Source organism: Anser cygnoides, chromosome 14 (assembly GCF_040182565.1).
Source record: "Anser cygnoides isolate HZ-2024a breed goose chromosome 14, Taihu_goose_T2T_genome, whole genome shotgun sequence".
In the NCBI taxonomy this organism is placed as follows: Eukaryota; Metazoa; Chordata; class Aves; order Anseriformes; family Anatidae; genus Anser; species Anser cygnoides.
Genome location: NC_089886.1, coordinates 7017616 through 7035948, shown reverse-complemented (window position 1 = coordinate 7035948; position 18333 = coordinate 7017616). Strand labels below are relative to the sequence as shown.

The 18333-nt window shown below is 45.2% G+C and overlaps 1 protein-coding gene across 7 annotated transcripts in view; it reads right to left on the bottom strand.

Moving 5' to 3' along the window:
- Positions 1–18333, bottom strand: part of GRIA1 (glutamate ionotropic receptor AMPA type subunit 1) — a 187694-nt gene that overhangs the window by 48538 nt on the left and 120823 nt on the right. For all 7 annotated transcript variants that reach the window (XR_010834958.1, XM_013176000.3, XM_067005527.1 and 4 more), the window contains 3 exons: positions 17542–17781; positions 15938–16122; positions 10997–11050 (listed from right to left, as the gene is read on the bottom strand). Coding sequence is in view for 6 of the 7 variants with exons in the window: in XM_013176000.3 (XP_013031454.3) it covers positions 10997–11050; positions 15938–16122; positions 17542–17781 (479 nt within the window). In the remaining variant the exon portion in view is untranslated. The remainder of the gene's footprint in view (positions 1–10996; positions 11051–15937; positions 16123–17541; positions 17782–18333) is intronic.

The window sequence follows — 18333 nt, the reverse complement described above, 5'->3', positions numbered from 1 at the left end:
ATAGGCTGGGGGAGCTAATTAGCTCATTAACTTCCAAGGTCAGGATCAAGCCGTTAGATGGAAACCTGTTGTGGGAAAAGACAGCTTGCAAGGAAAAGACTAAATTGCTCTCTTACATCAGCGTCAGACTGAGAAAGTCATAAGTGACTCAAAAATGCCTTTAAAGACTCACACTTTTTCTTCCGGCTTTTTGTAAGCAATTTAACATCCACTTACAGGCTGAGGATTGGATGGGGATGTACAGATGCTCTAAATAGATGATTTGTTTAGCTTCAAAGTGCAGTGATTTAGGTTAAAAAAAAACCAGTGGTATTTTGTGAGTACATATTCCTCAGAATGCTGGTTTAACCCACATCAATCTTGTTTGTAATTGCTAGCGTAGGGGTTTCAGAAAGCCAGAGCTGTGATTAATGAATAGGAAATGCAGCATGGTAATTGTCTCTGACATCTTAATGCATTTCAGGCCAAGTGGTTTTTGACACGCAGAGCTCCTAAGGTTCAGTAAGAGGGACCTCACAGGTTGCCAACTGGTTATTCATGGCTAGGACCAAATTACACTGACATTTTGCTGCTGGGAGGTGCTCAGGGGAAAAAGATCTGTCAAAAGAAACTACCACACAGCAACTTGAAGTTTGTGCCACCAGCTCCTCCTTGGAAGGCCTGCAAAGGCATGAAGAAAGGTCCAAGTTCACAACAGAGTGTAAGGTGTCTGGTGTCCTTAACCCCTGCAAGAAGCAGTTTTAAATAGGAAAATTCAAAAAAGACTGTGACACCAGAGACTAGACAGCAGTGGTTAAAAACACCGCCTTTAATTCAAACCAAACCGTCCTGAAAGTGAAGAAAATAGTCAATAATATTCATTGGGATTTGTCTTATACAAAGCTTAAAAATAATCTGAATAGATAAAAGGAACAACTAATTTTATACTATTTTTTTTCTCCAGTGGTTTATTTTTGTTTTTATTTTTTAAAGTATGGAGACCTCTGAAGTTTATCCATTTGTTCAAGACATTTGGAACCAGGGAGGACATCATTAACCTTGGATATGTCCTTACATTTTGACTGTTATTAACTGCTTAAATAACTGTTTTCACCTGTTATCCCTCCTCCACATGCCCCAGTACAAGGTCAGTACAGGACCTTGTACTAATTACAAAGTAATTTTAATTACTGCACCACTGAAATCTGCTCAGAGCAGGTCTGGGTGACATGACAGCGAATGAACTGGGGAATACCAGAGGTCAGATATATTAGAAAGCAATTCCCAGAGGCTTGCTGGCTTACTGGCTCACATACAAACAAGAATATATCAAATTTTTTACAAATTGTCTCTTGAAAAGGTTTCTACTAGTGAAGTAGCATCAGCAATTAAATACACTTATCTGTCTTTCTGGAAGACCAGTCAGTGCTTGTAAGAACAATTAGAACAGACAAATCACAATACCTGTAAGCAAAGAAGTCATCAGTCATCTGACATCTTGTACTAAAGGCACATGTTGCAAAAAAGGGACCTTTTATTTAGTTTTCAATTGACCGTACTTGGAAAACAGAAAATAAACCAAAAACAAACAAACAAACCAACCCAATTATCCAGGCTAACCTTTAGTCCACAGAAGGTAGGGGATGGAGACGAGCAGAGCAGCTGTCCCACTTGGGACACGATCGTTTAACCCACTGCGGTATCTGATCGCCAGTTATCTTACTGTTAGCGGACTGAGCAGGGCACAATGACTCTACCTAAGAAATAAATATAACCTGCCATCCTTAATATTAAAGTTTTATATAGTGCAGCTCCATGTGAGGACACCATGGGAAGAATTCAGAGGAATCTGGAGGCTGCAGCAGCTCCCTGCTGCCAGCGAGTGCCCGTGCCTGCAGGCAGCCTGACTACACCCTTGGGCAGGTGCCCTTTATGCTCCAGTCCTGGACATGGCATCACAGATATTAATAATGCAAAGCCTCACACTACCAGAATTACGAAGAGAAAGAAGGTATAAAGTGAATGAGTGTTCCTTTACCTCGGAAAGCCTGTCTGACTAAGGATTGACTGCAACCCACTGCTGTGGGGCAGCAGCAGACGTGCTTGCAGCAATATGCTTTGTATCAACCAATTTGGAACAGAATCAGCACAGAAATGCTTCCCTTTGCCATCAAATCAAATACAGCAAGGAGTGAAAAGGGCTGGAATGAGGTTCTCCATGGGATCTCAACGGCCAAACCCTTTTCAAAAAATTACCAATGAATACTGCAAAAAGCTCTCTTTGCAGCCACGTCTGGAATACATCAGGCTGTACAGGAAAACAAGCGGAGCCTCTGGAATTTGATGCTATGTGAGTTTCTTCAGGAGCTTTAGACCTTGGCCGTTTGGTATTTATCTGTTGGACACTCAGGTGTCTGGCCTCACCTCCTTACTCAGCACCGCTGGTCCCCTGGGGAGGAAGAGGAGGAATGCAGGAGCCCATGCCCCAGCCCTGTGCCGTGCCTGCACCCCAGGCAAGCAGACACAGCGGGACCCAGAGGTGAAGCAAATCCCCTCTGGTCCCGGGCACTACCCAGGACACAGGTACTCAAAGGGAAACAACACTTCTGCAGGCACAGTTCTCTCTGGGACCCATCAAAGCCATGCTGGAAGGGACACTGTGGCAGCCAGCCCACCCCCTGCCCTAAAGCAGGATTAGCTGTCCCTTTTATTTAAGTTCACTTTGCAAAATAATCTCGGCAAAGCAGAAAGCACAGCCCCCTGCCTGTGCATGCAGGGAAAATGCCTGGCTTTCTCTGAACGCCATCAAATTAGCAGGCTGACAATAAACTACAAAAATCTAGACCCATCCGTGCTGACGGGCTCAGACAGCCTCCCTCCTCCAAGCCTGCTCTGACTCACAGCATCTGCAGCACAGTTCAAGCAACAGCCAGGCTCGGTTCAAAGGAGGCAACCTGCTCTTTAGCCCATACCACGGGCCGTTCTCTCTGCATTAATGAACATTGCAAAGCAATCACATGGAGAAGTCCTGCTGTTAGTAAATAGCATGGGCATCTGGTAAAGACCTTCATGTCTTCTAATAGAAAGCAGAACAGCACTGGGAAGGATTCTTTCCTCATTTTGTTTTCCTTGCTTCATCTGTTCTTTATGCTGTGCTTAAACTGAAACAATTTTTCAGCCAAAGGTTGTTTTACTGTCCCATTCGCTGCCTTGGTTCCGGGGAGAGGTGTCAGCAAGTCACACATTTATATTCCTCTCCACTGCTTGTGAGCTCAGTCATCAAAGGAAATGCATAATGCAGGAAGACTGATGACTTGAAATGGGCCTCATGAATCCATCTTGATTAACTGGTTCAGGAAGGATCTGCCTTGGAAAGAAAGTCCCCAGCAATGAGCTAGCTCCTTATTTATACCCTGAGCATCACCAGGAGCCAAGTCACCGAGCGGGCAGTGCAGACTGCTGTCAGGTGGCAGAGGGAAACCTCCCTCCTGCGTGCAGGACCCTCCTCAAGCCTGCCAGCTCCGCTTAGTTCCCTGCACGCCCCACCTCTCCCTCTCATTTCACTGCAGCAGCATCCTAAACTTCTGCCACCTCTTCCCACACAGAGGATGCCAGTGCCATTGCTCCTTCTGATGCGGAGATAAGGTCACACATCAGAGAGATGGGACGCCAGCCTGCCCAGCCCCTGGGAACACGGTAGGTAGGTAGCAGCAGTCTTCTCTTCCCTGCTTATTTGCAACAGCAGCCGTGGCAGAGCACCTCTCCCCTCCATACCCACCAGGTCCTGACGCCAACAGGCAGCTGGCCGCAGCCTCACCCTTCCCAACGCTGTCTGTATTTCGGAGTATTGGTGCTAATTGCTGGCCTTTTCCCCTCCAGGGTGCCTCCTGCAGTGCAAGGGGGCTGTTGAAGCTGCGGTGTGGGGCAGTGAAGGCTGAGCTGGGGGCATTCAGCAGCAGGTCCTCGCACACCTCCCACAGCCCCACCACAGCCCAGCCTAAAGTCTCCATGCTGCTGCTGCAAGTTTTGGCTTTTCGCAAGAGAAGGGACACTGGAGAGTCTAAGGACTGCTAAATTGCTGAGAAACACTGTTATTTTCTCTCTTCCCTTTGCATTTTCTGTGCCCTCCAGGGCCTCTGAAACAGCAATGTTCATCTCCAAATAGCAGACAGAAAATGTCCCTTTCTTGTGAACTGCCTGGAGAAGGCTTGATGGCTGAAGCTAAACCAGCCCCATCACCCCAGGAACAAGCATGCTCAAGTCTTCTCAGTCCCTTTCCATCTGAGATGAAGAGACTGAGGCCTTTTTTTCCCCCTTTATTTCATAAACTTGAGTCCCACACTGAAATATCCCCTTTTAAGCAAAAAGTGTTTAAGCAATTCACCCAAGCTCACCTAGAAACCTGTGGCAGCATCAGGAAACTGGCCCAGCTCTCATTAGATGCTCTCCCTGTATGGACCAAAATGCCAGGCTGCCTCCCTCTACCAGATTTTGTGATTACAAGAAACATTGCAAAAACAAAACAATTGCTTCTGAATGGCTGTAGGTCCACAGAGTGAATGCAAAGTGGCTCCTGTCACTCCAAGGTACGCCGGCGTCATTCTGCAGGGAGCAGGAAGCTGAGTATTTCCAGACAGAGCATCCCTAATAAACTAAATTATCTTCAAGCTTGACTTCTCCAGTAAAACATCATTCCTCGCTCCCATCACTTTGAATTAATAAGGGGGGGGTGGGGGGTACGTCAAAGAAGGGCCCATCTGCTCAAATCTCAGTCCACCATGCCTTCCAACAGGAGAGGCCTTCTTCTCTTCTGCAGAATTATTAATTTGTCAGATCTTATTTTGGCAGCAAAACATGTGAGTTCTCACTGTAACACAGAGGTAAGCGAAGGAGGGAAAAGAACAACAGGAGGCTGGGGCACAGTCAGACAGGGTCCCTGTCCTGCAGCCGGATGAGTCTGTCTTTCCTGGTCTGTCAGCACAAGGCAAACCAGGTGAGGATTCAGACTTCAGGGACACAGGGCTGGAGATGACCAACAACATTTTTTTGCATAGTACTGCAGACATAAGGTTTTCTGTGTGTCATTATTTGCATCATCCCTATCCTACTGCCGCAACACATTCTGAATGTGATTGTACAGATCTTGGAGAGCTCAGCACAAGCAGAGGGACAGACACTTTAGGCAGATGTTTGTGCTTTAGAGAGCTTTCAGAGCAGAAACTGATTTAAAGGTTTGGGAAACATGCCGTGTAGTGACAGATGCCAGGACTTCAATCAAAGATATGATAAAGGGGTGACCTGATCACAGTTTACAAGGACCAAAACTTCAGTAATTGAATATCTAGTCTAGCAAACAAGCATAAATCTGATGGAGGAACCTGAGGCTTGGCAAGTTCGGACTAGAAATAAGCACTGATGAAGTCACCATGAGGAAGCTATTATGGATTTACATGTCACCCCTTGCCAGTTGAGCTGGGGTAATGGATTAGGAAATGGGTGAGGAAACCTGTTAGTTTAACACCCTTTTGTTGTGATTTAAGCAAACATATTTTCTTCCAAAGTCTGTGATTTAATCTGTTAGTTACTCACCTGATGCTCAGTGATTTTTTTTAAGCCACTGTAAGTCGCACATGCTTTTGAGCCCTCATTAGCTGCTGCAAAAAGTCCTTCCAAAGGCTGCAGCTCAAATTCTCCTCTGTGGGCAATATTTATATCAAAACGAGATGATTTTCTTTTACATGAGACACTCTAATTCAAACAAAAATTAATTCAGGGCACTCCTGTGCCTTTTACTATCAATAATTCAGATGAGATAATGTTACAAGAGTTCCTTGTGCTTGATAATCTTCAAATTGGGACAGAAAAGCTGTTTGGAAGTGAAATGCAGGCCTCAGAAATTCCACTGGTACATTTTACTGTCCTTCTCTGCCTGGAAAGCCAAGTTTTCTCACAAGCCTACATGCACCAAACTCTCAGATTGGAAAGGTCTAACTGGCATAATTTTAGAAAGCCAAAAATAACTTAGGACATCTCTTTCCAACAATAGAATAGCAGTTTTGCCAGATCAGGCATCTTGAGATCCTACCAGGCCAAGAAGCCAGTGCTGTACACGTCCTTCCAGAAACTCCCACGAAGCTGTTTCAGACCAGTTACTGACGCAGCCCTGACTACTGCTGACCTCATTTGTCCCTTCATCCAGCAGGACTTCAGGGGCCAGGAGAACGTGTTAATACCTGAAGGTGATTCAAATAACCACGGCAGCCCTCAAGCAGATGGGTGGCTGAAAATCACATTTTAGCTCCAGGCAAGCTGAATCAGGGGCTCGGTGCAGGCAACGGAGTAATCAACACTGGACGGGGCCACCAGTGCATCTTTGTGCACTGGTCTTGTACCCAGCATCATGGGCACAGCAGACTCTCCCCATGTGGTTGCAGAATACATTGCAGGTTGTGCACATTCTGCATGTGCTTATTTTCAGAAGAAAAACAAACAAATAAATAAATAAATATCAAAGGGGCATATTTAAACCACAGGGGAATTGAACCAAACCAGCAGATTTTGCCTGACTCCTGCCCAAGCCTCTCTGCTGTCAAAGCTGCTGTACTAGTAACCTCCAGAAACCATCACAACTGCTTGCAAAGTGGAACTCTGTCCACGGCCTAACTCAGCACTCACACATGCTGATGTAAAATGGCATAGGAAGAAATGCTTACTTAACTAATCGACTCTGTTTTTATCTTTATGTTTCCTTGCTACCCCTAGCATCAGCAATCTCACACACTTATCTATTCAACTTCAAACAAGAGCATTTGCTAAAAGAAGAACCTGGACTAATGCACCAAGAAAAAAAAAAAAAGGCTAAAACACTGTGTGTGGCAGCTGTCCTTAATACTTTTCTTTTAAAGACAGGTCACATGAATGTCACTTATTTTAAGACAAAAATTTTCCTCTGCCCAGGAGAGCTGACGTTCTCCCACTACTGACAGTAGTCAACCTACATCCCTGGTGTAGGAAAGACAGATACATGAAGCCAAGGTTATGGGGAACAAGTCAGTAACATCAAAAGAAAGAAATCCCAGAAGTTTCTAAGCTTGCTCCTCTGATGCTATTGACTTTATATTTTTTTCATTGTGGCTGCTAGACGATGCTCTCAAAAGCTGAGAACAAAGCTTAGAAAGATAAGACCCACAAAAACAAACACTTCTTAAAGTTGCCAAACCTCTTTGAATTCTAAAAAGAAAAAAAGAAAAGTACAGAGAGAGTGAGAGATGAATGCAACTGCCCTGTGCTGGTGTACCTGACAAATAACCAGGCTGGCAACTGGTAAAAGCTAACCGAGGTAACTCTAACAGGTACTGGGTGAGATTCTGCTTTTCATGACTTTGCAAAAGCCACAGACAGTGGCAGATTTGCCCCAAGGAGAGGCAGGAATGCTCACATGAATACTTCCCCTGGTGATGATGCTGGAGACAAACCTTCATGGGATGGGCAGGGCTGAGCTGACAAGAATGGTTGTGTCTTTAACAGGCAGAGCAGATTCAGAGAAGGATGTTTGTCCATGGCCTAAGGTGCAGAATGGTTTCATTTTGTTCGTGAACACAGAGATATTATTGTCTCACCTTGGCAACAGCAATTTCACTGAAAAAAAAGAAAGCTGTTCCTGCTAGGAAATACTAGCTTTCATTTGCTGCTACTTGTCAAATTCTGCTTGGTGCTTTACTGCAGCTTGCCCGACAGCAACCGCTGGGCAAACAAGCAGTGATTAATGCAAGCCAGTTCCTCTTTGTTCATGAATTGTCCGTGACCAGACAGAGAATTCCTCTGTCTTCAAATGCTCCATGGACGATTTTTGCAGGCTTTATTCATATTGTGCATTTCCTTACAAACTCGCTTGCTTTGCGCTCCTGATGCAGCACCAGTTTGGAGCTAACTGGACAGTAGGGTGCTGCTTCTGACTTTTTGGTTCAGTATAGCTCTGAACAAAAATATCACCAAAAAAAAGATTTCTGGGGGGAGGATATCCATAAATATTTTCCAACATTTGCTTCAAGTGTGTCATTTCCATTATTTTTCCCCATGGGGAAGGTCTCAGGAAATGTAGCAAAAAGAGAGGTGTTGAAAATCCATCCACTTGCTCTGGCTGGTGCAGGTAGACTGGTGACCACGACCCATGAGGGTTCACTTGACTTGCACAGGGCAGAGCCTGTCCCAGCCAGGGCTGTGAGCCTTACATTTACATACGATGAGAGTCCTAAAACTAGGACTCCATCAATCAGCACATGGGACAAGAAATTACTAATTTGGAAATGTTCAGGCATTTGCAGTTCTTAATTTATTTTGCAGCTCTTAATTTATTCTCTTTAGACCCAGCCCTCCAGACTGAGCCACTTCCCCAAAACCAGGCTGTCCTCTCTGCGTGCGTGTATGCACACGTGGGAATGTGTGTGTGTGGGCAATAAACGCCCCGTCCTCTAAGGACTTGGCTACAGAGGAAAATATGGGGTGTTTAAGGTCTATCCACTACGTGTATGAGTCAGCGTGAATAAATTACTGCATGCTACACCCTCCAAAGGCTCTAATCCAGCAACGAGATGTCCTTAGAAGAGGGGTAAAAACTATCATAATCTCTTGGATTTGAGCAATCACACTGGTTTAACCCTCCCAGACGCTGATGTCCCACTTTCTGCCAGTCCCATAAAACATCCCTGGCCATCTCTGTACGGCAGGCTTGCTGTCCTGCCTCACCACCACAGCTGTCTCAGGAACACAGGATCATCACAGCCTTTTCGTCAACCTCCTTGCAGAACTAAGCTCTCATGTGGGTGCAGCACATCACAGGCACTGATTTAGCTTTTGGTGTCTGAACCTGCCCATGTGCACAGCAAAACCTCAAAGCTTGTTCTGTCCTTGAAAGGGCCTTCTTAATCTTCAGGAGTGTTATTCCTTTTTTTTTTTTTTTCTTTTTTTTAATTCCCTATCATTTTCCCAAGTTATTTGATTATCCTTCTTTTTTTTTCTCTCTCTCTTTTTTTTTTTTTTGTTAACCTTTCTATCTCAGGAGTTTGGCTCTTGTGCACTGCTGCTTTAAGGAACAGGAAAAAAACAGTTTTTATTCCCTTCACCCTTCCTCTTCTCCCTGCAAAATCAAAGCTGCTTGAAAAGCACAGCAAACAACAGTGGTTTCTGGTGGTCCCATCAGACCCTGTGGGTCGTGGGCACCCAGAGCAGCCCCCACTGAGCCATGTCTGGGAGGCACAGTCTCCCTGCGGAGGGGCTCAAGAGATGAAAAGCCTTTTGCTCTGAGTTAATTATTTATAATTCATGTTGGCTGAGTATGCAGCCCTCTTCTAGCCAGCTCTGTCCTCTCAGCATTTGTGCAAAGGCTAAGAACAAATTAAAGATGAGAAAAGTCTGCTTTCTCAGGCTGAAAGTGGGAGAGAGCAGTATCATAAGACAGAGGGACATGTCCTTCACAACCCCATCACCTGAGTATCAGACCACCTCATGCCTTTAACGTATTTATCTTTGTGAAACCATGCAAAGAGCAGAGCTGACATCATTCTCATTTAGCCTTCTGCATGGGTATGCATAAAAGCACAGAGGCATGGGCACTGCAGCTACTTCAGACAGCTTCCCTGTTTAACTTTAATGAAGGGACTTTCATAAACATCTGAGGACTAGGACGTGGGTTACAGCAAATAATATTTTTTTAAAAAAATGAGCAACTGGAGTTATTGGCTGCTCTACAGTTTGCATGTCTCCCCTGCACAATGTAACATTTTTAACTTTGTAATTACATGGTAGGCACCCAGCGCAGAAATGCAGGGTCAGTAGCAGGGCATTGCGGGGTAATTATGTGGCCATTTTTGTCTTGTAAATTACAGAGTTATCTTGGGACTGAGAGAAGGAGAATGGCAGCAACTGCTTGACTAATTGCTAGTTTAAAGTTTAATTACCCTGGCCCTGACGTGCTGCCTCACAGATGCAGCTGTGGGAGGGAAGAACGGCTCCAGACCCTACACGGACACCACATCCCCACAGACATGGCACAGGCTGGCACCAGGCCCGTAGGACAAAAGACCCCCCAAAGATCCCAGACTCTGCACAGCAGGAGTCCTTGGGAGAGCGGGTCAGTCCCTGGGTGCCAGCACCAGCCCGTGCCGTGCTGCCCTCCCTGAGGGGCAGACACATCTGGGGAGGAGAGGGCAGGAGCTGTGCTGTGGAAATCCTTCAGCTGCTCTACGGACAACAGCTATTCCTCTCTCTCATCTCTTCCCAAACCTCCTGAAGCAGAGAAATTTTTTAACCACCCAGGAGAGGACAGCATATTGCTCCATAAAGATGGACCTGCTGCTGCACAGCTCTGTCCTCAGGCAATGCCTCCCTACAGTAAAGGAACAACCCTTTCCTTAAAGAAAACCTTAAATCCAATGGTTCCCTTAGAGCCATGACAGTCAGATTTGATTTAGCACCAAGCTGCAGAATAGTTACATGTTTTCTGTTCACTGGAAGGTCAGAGGGATCTTGGTGCATCAGCATTAACAAGTCTGCCCTTCGTGGGGCTCTCAGGTTGGCTGTGAAACACTGAAATGAAGCTGAAAGCAGCTGGGAAATGCAAGTTGTTACCAACAGTCAACAGCTCCTTGGTGGCCCAACTGAAAGGAGCTGGGAGAGCAATGCCAGGAGCTCAGGTGCCCATGACATGCAAAAAAAAAATCATTATCACAACAGGCATTAATTGACAGTTGGTTTAATTGGCTTTGAAAAGATACAGATTCAATCTGGAGGCAAAAAGTCCTAGCAACGTTGGAGATACCCTGGAGATATTCTTGCTGGCTCAAGACAGAAAACACCACAAGGAGAATACTGCAGAGGACTTTGGTATTTTTTTTAATCCACTAAGACATGGGTTAAAAAGACTTCAGTCTCAGTAACTGTAAATATAGTGCTTTGCAAAGCATGAGATACCAAAGAAAACACTGAGGATGGTAAGAAAAATAAGCTATACTCAACTCACCAGATTTGCCAGGATGTAGTGGTATCCATTCCCATTTTTTTCAAGCTTGATGATCTGCAAGATCAAAACCAAGGATATTTAGCAAAGACCAGCTAAAGAAGTAGAGCTTCATTCATCTGCCCTCCCTATCCAATTTTTCCCAATGAGACAGTTCAGATGTGGAGAGGAAGACATAGTAAAATAAAAATTCAGAGTCTTGTTAGAGGAAGGACAGCGCTTTCACACATGACATTCAAGAAGCAAGCATGAAATTAGACCGGAGAAGATTCCCAAGCAGATTCTATAGGCACGGAGAGTAAATTACCTGAACCAACCTGTTTCTTATGGGCTCAGGAAAAAAAAAAAAAAAGGAAAAAAGAAAAAGAAGAAAAAAAAAAGAAAGAAGACTGCTGTTTTATTTTTTTTTAAACAGACACTAAAGGAACAAAGTGGAGAGCTGGACTCCATTTGTCCTGTGACCACAACTGAAACATGGAGCAAGACTAGAGAGCTATTCCGCACATTTACTGGTCTCGAGTCCCAGCCACAGCCACTTACCTGCAGGTTTAAGCTATAGGGCAGCTTTTCTCCTTTAGTGCATTGGGGTAGCTTCAAACCCACATCTCCAGAACAAAGCTGCCTGAGCAAGTTACTCAACAGAGGATTCCCCCTGCACGTTCATTGAGATTATTTATAACTTCATATTCATGGCGTCGCAATATATGCTCTTTGCCACGCTCCGTTCTCCCTGATGCCTGTACAGTCAGATCTATGTTCTCTTTTATCAATACAACTGCTTACAGATCTGTAGTGTTTGAAAGTTCCTATGTTAGCTTGGTAGCTGGGAAAGTTTCCCTTGTCTAGGTAGAAAGGCAAAACCTGTATAGGGTTGCCTGTGATTATGGGGGAGAGGGTCACAGATCAGATGGTCCCTGATGGTCTTCTTCTTCCTTGATTTAAACAATATAGAAAGAATACAGACAAAATCACATTCTGCTTGCTGGCTATAGGTTTCCACTGAAATTTCTCTCTACTGATTTCCAGCAGTACTGTTAAATTCTTACCAGTTTACTTAGAGCCATGTATCATCTGCACTTGAACCAACCCACATATAAAAAGAAAACACTGAAAAAAGCACATTAAAAAAAAAAAAAAAAGAATTGCCAGTTTCTCAGGGAATTGCGCTGTTTCCATAAGGTTTCTTTGCCAGCAGCACTACCCCTTTATTTCTATTGTTGTATGAATTGATTCTGAATTACTGCCTGCATTGCTAATGCTCAGGCAAAGTCTGCAGGAATGGTAGCGAGGCCAGAAAGATCCTCATAGCAGAATGATGACAAAGAGACTGCCGTGCTGGATTTGACCAGAGATCAGTCTACCCAGGATTTCTCTCACACCCTAGGCTGGTAGCAGGTGTTTGGGAAGCATCAAAGCCCAGGGCATGTGTGCACAGACTGATCCTTCCCATGGGACTGCACTCCCAGATTCTCATGAGCAACAATTTAGGGATTTCCAAATGGATTATAAATGAGCTGACACTTACTCTGTGCAACTGGTTCATCTGCCTTAGCCTTTCTCTGATGAAGTGCTCTTGTAGGCACATTAAAACTTGTCTGGTTCCCAGCATTCATGTAGGGGTTGCAATTAACTCCACTGAAGGCTTCATTTAGTAGCAGTATCTTACACAACTAATCTCAGCTCCACCAGCTTCACTGTCCTGTGGTTCTCCCCACAGGCTCCCTCAGAATGGCTACTGCAGAGGAGTCTGGAGCACTCAGAAAAAAACTGTATACCAAAGATAGGTATTCTTATTATTGGTAGTTTTACATCTGAGTATCTTCTAGTGCCAGCTCTGAGAAGCAAAACCAGACTCAACTTGTCCCCTTCCATTCATCAACTGAAACTGACTTGTAGCAAGTCCCAGAACTTGTGGGAGGAAAGAGCATCTCTGGGGCACAGCGATGCCTAAGAATTACGATCCAATTCCCCATTTCTCCAGCGTCAACAATAGATGGCATTGGCTCCTTCTGCCCAAACTCCCTCTTTGTTATTTTATTAGGTGTCAGAGTCGATGAACCGGAGAGGGCTGCTGACCAGCTTCCCCTGAGCTGTTAATCTTGCAGCCCATCCACCTGAATTATGAGGCTTGCTTCCTGTGTTTTACACAGTTATTTGTGATCTTAATTTATTTTAAAATGCTTGCTCAGTCCTAATGTGTCCGGATGGCAGTAGCAAGCTGAGGTTATAATAGCATTTATCACTTAGGCTGGACGTAGTGAGAGGCTGTGCTGGGCTGCATGCTGATAGCTCACTTGGGCCACCTAGGTTTCATTACCCACTTCTTAATGGGCCAGTTTGACATCTATTAGAGAGAAATCCTCTCAGAGTGAAACAGTAGCAAAGGAGAAATTCCAGTTATTCATTTTAATGAGAGACAAGGAAGAAACAATATAGTGCTTTGATATAATGCAACCCACCGCTTATTTATCCCATTAAGGCTACACAGTGCAGCCCCACGGATATCCTGCCCTGAACTGAAGCCTGGCTCATAAATGACAGTTACCTTGGCAAAGATAAATCATGCCCTTGAGACGTGACACAGAGGAGAAAGAAATCAGGTCATTTTCCATGTATCATTAACACTTTGAGTGCTGGCTCCTTCATCAGCTAAGGTCTCTGGAGCAGGAGGACCACTATGCTGGAGTCAGTGGGGGTTGTCTGTGTTACATGCAGGTGGTGTGGAGAAGAAACTAAATATGTGCAAGCACTGCTGTGTATATATGAGTGACTGATGCTTAACAGCCATCCCCAGCTCTTCTGTTCACTGGGGAGCACAAATCCACAGACACCAAAAGACAGAGACAGGCTTGTCAGGGAAAAAGATAAATGCATTAAAATGTCTCGGAGAGGCTGAGGCAGCTCTTTGAACACCTCAGACACTCAAAGAGACAGGACAAACAAAACAGTGACATCCATGCAGAGGCTCCTGGTGTGGTGAGCTGAGAGACAGCCGACAGCCTGAGTTTAAGTCACAGCTGAATTTTTTGTGATAATGAGCTGAATACCATCTTTGCCCCTCTCTGGTCATCCCCACGTTGCAAGAGACCTGGCATCCCCTGCTTACACTGGGGTAACTACTTCTGCTCCTGAAATCCCTCGGGGCTCAGAATAAGAAGTCAGACAAGGATAGGAATGAATTGCACAAGTCAGAAAAATCTTTACAGCCCTATCCCTAACAGGAGAGTTACCCCTGGGCACAGAGATCAGTTGGAATTGCTCTTTTATGCACGAAAACACATCATCATCTCTTATTTCCCTGGAAACAGGTGGACAGCAGGACCAGGTTTTTTTTTTTTTTTTTTTTTCAGAGGGGGTCACGCAAATAGCTTTAGTTAGATGTAAATTTAACTCTTGCTTCTGTTATGTGAAGAAGTTTGAAATAGAGACTTCTTTTCCTGTTCATATTAGGCAAACTAGATAACCTCTGACTATGGAACTTAGCTTTCCATTAGACAAACCAGATTTGAAAAGGCAACATCATTAACCCTAGAAATCTGATATACCTTATACAAACGGTTGCAGGAAAGGCAAATTCACTACCAGGTCCTGTCAAAGATTTTGTTCAACTGCAGCTGCTGCATGGTCAGAGAGAAGACTTGAAGGCTTTACCCTCCAGAACAATCTGGTGTCTCTTTCGTGAGTGTGACCTTCACTTTGAGGTTAAAACCTGCTGCCTCCTTTGTTATGATTTATAACAGAGTAGCACCCAGAGACATCCAACAAGGATGGATTGTGCTCGTCACCGAGCCGTGCGGCTGATGAAATGGCAGTCCTTGCCCCAGACAGCAAGCAGCTGCAGTGTGAGACGGGAGGTGACAGGTAGCTTAGACAAAGCGATGTGTGAAGCATGAGGTAAGTGAGCTGGTTATAAGAAGTATGACGGCAGGAGGTACAGTGCAATGGCTGCTTGACACTGCTGGGCCCTTTCTAAAGCATGTGGGATGGGATTTGCAGCTTGGGAAGACGTTGGCTGTATGTGTGACAGAGCAAGATGTGGCTGGAGTTGAAGAGGGGACTCAAAACCCTGGAAGAGTGGGCCTGCCCATGAGCTTGCATTGGTCTTCTGTCCACAGAAGTCCATATTCAGGAGAGAGTCCATATTCACTAAGAGAGGCATGGAGGGAAGAAAAGGGGAAAAAAAAATGGGTCTACAATACTGGGTGATTTATCTAGACTGACAAGGCTGGGCATGCAACCAGAGATGCTGAGTCCTCTGTTGCATACCAGTCTACCTCACGGCAGTATCACACTGCTGGCCTTGAGCTGACAAAGCAGCCAGGAGATGGATGGGAATGAACCAGTTTCTCTTGCTTCATGTCTTTATGGGAGCTGGGAACATCTGATCCTGCTGCAGGCTGGATGCCATGGGACAATGCTGGGCTCCAGCCTTGTTTGCAGGCAGTGCTCCTAAGGACACTACATGTGCCATAAAGCTTCTCCATCTCTTTCCTGCTGGCACTGGTTGTGAGAATTTGGTGCAGCACATGGAGTCTGCAGGACCAGGAGTCTGGCAGTGCCAGTTCACACTTCCACTCCAATTTACAGGGGGTGGGAAAACGTGAGAAAACTCAGCAGAATAAGAAAGTGCCATGTCTTGTGCGCACTGCTTGGAGGAATTAGCACAAAGCAAACTTGTTGGGGAGTAAGGGGAGTTAAAGTACTCAGAAGAGGAATCAGACAAGTAAGGAAAATGAAGCAGCAAAGCTCACTCAGCATGAATACACAGGAGCTCCAAGTACTCATATGACTTTACACTTTCCAAAATAACACAAAGGAAAAATACCTCCTATGCTCACACACACGCATGATGTGCTGCAATGAGACATGGATCAGACAAGAATGGGGAAGAAAAACTTCTGCAGTGCATGCAGCCCCCTCCCAGCAGAACCACAGTGACACAACCTTGCTGAGGATGATGTTCAGCCGCTCAGATTCACAGTCCACCACCACCAGCCTTTCCTTCTTCTTCTCCAGCTCCTGGAAGAGCATGCGGTAGCCCTCTTCTGTTGTCGTCAGGATGTTGACAGCTGTCACCTGCCAGTTCTTCTCGGCTGCAGTGTCCAGCACTTTCTGTAGGACTGACAATCCTGTGATGGGAAGAGAGGGGGAAGAGGACAATAGAGGGAAAACCAAGGTGTAGTTTTACAATGTCATTTTTCCATCCTTCTGATAGCTTGCATAGCTGTCCCATGCTGGGCTGGATATAGCACTACAAGAGCACAGTAGAACTCGAATGAGCAGATAATAGTGTAGCATTTTGCCCACACACAGCTGGCCTAGAATTAATGGCTCCTGCCTTTTCTGTCCTAGCACAGGAAAATAGGATGATTCCAGGCCTAGTTTTCTTTTGTAATTGACAGATCAGTCTCGTGGATCAGGCCGCACTGTGGGATTCAGATAAGAGTTTTAATCCGCATATTCTTGTCTGTCACTACCCAAATCACTTCATTTCTCTGGGCCAGAGCTCCTTTCTCATTTTTGATCTGTTTAGGCTCTATGCTCCTAGGGTTAGGGTTAGAGACTCCCTTAACAATCACAATACACAATCATATTCAGCACCCCTGTCTCTCCTTGCAGCACCTCATTGGAAAACTTCATTATTTTTAAAAGGATCTTGCCTAAATTACATGCACAGTTTTCCAGAAGAGATACACATAGCACTGTTTTGCACTCTGCTACACCACCCCACCTACTGCTGTCCTGTTTGGATACAGAGCATGCCCATCCCTTGAGACAACAGAAAGCTGGGTGGAATGCTTTTACATCATATAATTGTCTCTTAACGTCATCTGGGGTTTACAATAACTTCCAGGACAGAGCTGTGAATGACCTTACCACTGTGTTGTCCTTCACAAAGCTGCTTTGCTCTCAGCCTCCAAGCTTTAGAGGCATCTGAGAGCTAGAGAAACTGAATCACAAAGCAATGACTCACTAGCCTCGTTCATGGTTTCAAAAGTTAGCCAATATCTTCCAAGAACCCAACAGAGGCTTTTATTATTTTAAGCAGACAACTAACACTAACATAGAGAACCTGAAGTTTTCCATACTACCACTGCAAACATACACACATATCATCATGGGATGGGGGCTCGGGTGAGACCTTAGCAGCTGCTGATCCACATTCATAAGCACGGGACTGAGTGGTCTTGAGTTGGACAGACATGAAAATGGGATGTATTAAATATAAACAATTTCCCCATGTGAAACCCAAACCTCTTATATACGAAACATTTCCGTTGTGTTACTGGGTTCTGGTCTGACTCTATGAACCCAGAGGTATTGGTTCTGACTAATGCTTTTTCTATATATCAATGTCCCACCGTTGCAATGGTCAGCAATGGATATTTAGAAAAAGAATAAAAAACAGGGAAGGCATAGGTTGACTCTTCCTTTAGCTACCCTCTCAGTCTCCAGCAACCTGTAGTAAGGGATCTTCTCGAGCCAAAGACTGTCTACACCACTACATGTAATTGCACAGTAATTCTCCTGGGGTGCTTGTGACTTACCCCGGTCAGCGTCATAAATGTACACAAACTTCTGCCAGCTGTAGTGTTCGATGACACTGATGAGGGCATCCTGGAGCTCTGGGCGAAGCTGGAGAACAAACTGGTTGGACGTTTCGACGGGGAAGCTGGGCGTTATGAAGCAGACGTGGAGAGCCCCGCAGAAAGATGTGAGCATGTTGACAGTCCTCCTCTCATAAAAACCAAAGATGGCATAGACGCCCTTGGAGAACTGTGAGCAGACTGGAGGAGCAGAGAGAAATGTCATGAGAGCAGAAGGACAAGAAGGTTCGTCAGGGATACCATCAAAATAAACATTTTCCCTGAGATAAGCTGCAGCCTGTCTGGACTAAATCACTTTCCTTGAGCCCCGTGGGTTGGTGAATGAAACCTGTGCCACACGAAGATCAGGGCTTGTGGCCATGGGATGCTCTGACCTTGAACTTCACAGATCTGGTTTATCTCTGATAGACAGAAAGGATTTGGGATTTTGAATACAGTGTCCCCAGGGCTCTGCTGAAGATTTTGCCACTTCTGGGAAAAAGTGTATTATCTGAACAAGGGAAGCCCCGAGAACAAAAGCATGGTGGCTCACCAAGCCCTGGCATGGCAGATGTCTGGCCCCTGGAGCTTTTTTATTATGGGGGAGAGAGACTACAGCTAGAGCTTGCTATCACAGCCCCAGTTGCATTAATGGAGCAGAAAGAAAGCATTTGCAGGACAGCACAACCCTTTGTGACCAATGACTCCAAGAGGAAGCCATGGGTTTGGCCTCAGAAGCTGAGACCAGGCTGA